Source organism: Manacus vitellinus, unplaced genomic scaffold (genome assembly GCF_001715985.3).
Source record: "Manacus vitellinus isolate BGI_N305 unplaced genomic scaffold, ASM171598v3 scaffold_52_pilon, whole genome shotgun sequence".
Lineage (NCBI taxonomy): Eukaryota > Metazoa > Chordata > Aves > Passeriformes > Pipridae > Manacus > Manacus vitellinus.
In genome coordinates this window covers 2797502-2798946 of record NW_021940628.1, presented here as the reverse complement: position 1 = coordinate 2798946, position 1445 = coordinate 2797502, and the positions used below count along the sequence as shown (strand labels likewise).

At 67.8% G+C, this 1445-nt stretch overlaps 1 protein-coding gene across 1 annotated transcript in view; it reads left to right on the top strand.

The window, feature by feature from the left end:
• The first annotated feature begins 39 nt into the window (after positions 1-39).
• Positions 40-1445, top strand: part of LOC103754786 (myotubularin-related protein 9-like) — a 3577-nt gene continuing 2171 nt past the window's right edge. The window contains exons 1-5 of the mRNA XM_029963049.1: positions 40-358; positions 548-607; positions 840-948; positions 1214-1339; positions 1423-1441. Coding sequence (XP_029818909.1) covers positions 177-358; positions 548-607; positions 840-948; positions 1214-1339; positions 1423-1441 — 496 coding nt within the window. The 5' untranslated portion in view covers positions 40-176. The remainder of the gene's footprint in view (positions 359-547; positions 608-839; positions 949-1213; positions 1340-1422; positions 1442-1445) is intronic.

Sequence of the window (1445 nt, the reverse complement as noted above, 5' to 3'; positions counted from 1 at the left end):
GGGAGGAAACGTCCCCCGGCTGCGTTTCGCAGCTCCGTCCCCTGTAGGTGACAGTGCAAACACCCAGAGGGGGTGAGGCCGTGACGCAGAGGGAAGAAGGGGTTTCCAGCCGGGCCGTGCGCCGCAGGATTTCCCCTTTCTCCCTCCCCAGTCCCCCGCGCCGGGCAGAGCCGGCCATGGAGTTCTCGGAGCTGATCAAGACGGCGACGGTGGAGAACGTGCTGCTGTCGTGCGCGGGGCTGCCGGCGGTGAGGGGCACCCTGTGCATCACCAGCCACCACCTACTCCTCTCCTCCTGCCCCGGCGGGGACCTGGAGCTCTGGCTGCTCATCCGCAACGTGGACGCCGTGGAGAAGAGGTGCGTGTGCTGCTCCCCGCCCCGCGGCTGCCCCGCGCTCCCTCCCGGCCCTGTCACCCCTTCCTCCCGAGCTGGAGCGTTCCCGAGCAGAGCACGGCCACCCCTGGGTGCTGCCCGCCGAGCCCTGTCCTTCCTCTTCCTCACGGCCCGGCACGGCAGCACCGGGCGCTGACCTCCTCTTCTCCTCAGAGTGCAGAATTTAGGCTGGTACCAGCCCCCCCGGACTAACAGCTCCGCCCGGGACACCAGGTTTGGCTTTTAACGCTCCCTTGGCTCTGCCAACCACCGCGGCGCCCGCCGTGCCCCGTCCAGGGCAGGGAGACAGTGGAAATCCCGGCTCCGGGGGCAGACGAGAGCCAGAGATTTGGCAACCACACCAGCACAGCCCTCGCGGGGAGAGGGCAGCTCGGCGCTGTCTGTGTGTCCGTCTGTGTGCGCGCGGAACCCCGGCCAGCCCTGACCCCCCTCCTGCCTCCCCCAGGCTCACCGGCTCCTCCGGCACCATCACGCTCCGGTGCAAAGACCTGAAGGTGCTGCAGCTGGAGATCCCGGGCATGGAGGAGTGTCTCAACATCGCCAGCTCCATCGAGGTGAGCCCCGGGCAGCAAAGGGTTGCCAGGGCAAAGCGGCCCCGCCGTGTTTGCTCTGCGTCTGTCGTTCGCTGGGTAAATAAGCACTCAGCTCCGGCAGCGCTGGCACAGGGTGCCCCGTGGGGCCGCTGGTGCTGCCCAGCCCTCGCCTGGTGCTGGGATGTGGCCAGGAGCAGGGAACAGCCATGGGGTTTGCAGAGCCCTGGGGACATTCCCAGCCACGACCCCTGCCCCGTGACCGGCGCTGCCTTTGCTCTCGCTCCAGGCCCTCTCCTCGGTGGACTCCGTGATGATGATGTACCCGTTCTTCTACAGACCCCCGAGCCTGAAGCTCGAGGAAGGATGGCACCAGTTCCCCCTCGAGCAGTATTTCCAACAGATCTCCTCGCAGGTGAGGCTGGAAGGAGACCTGAGTCCCTCCCAGCCACAGCAGGCTGGGTACCAGGGCTCCCCCTGACCCCGTGTCTGCCCCAGACGAGCCAGTGGCGGCTGAGCAC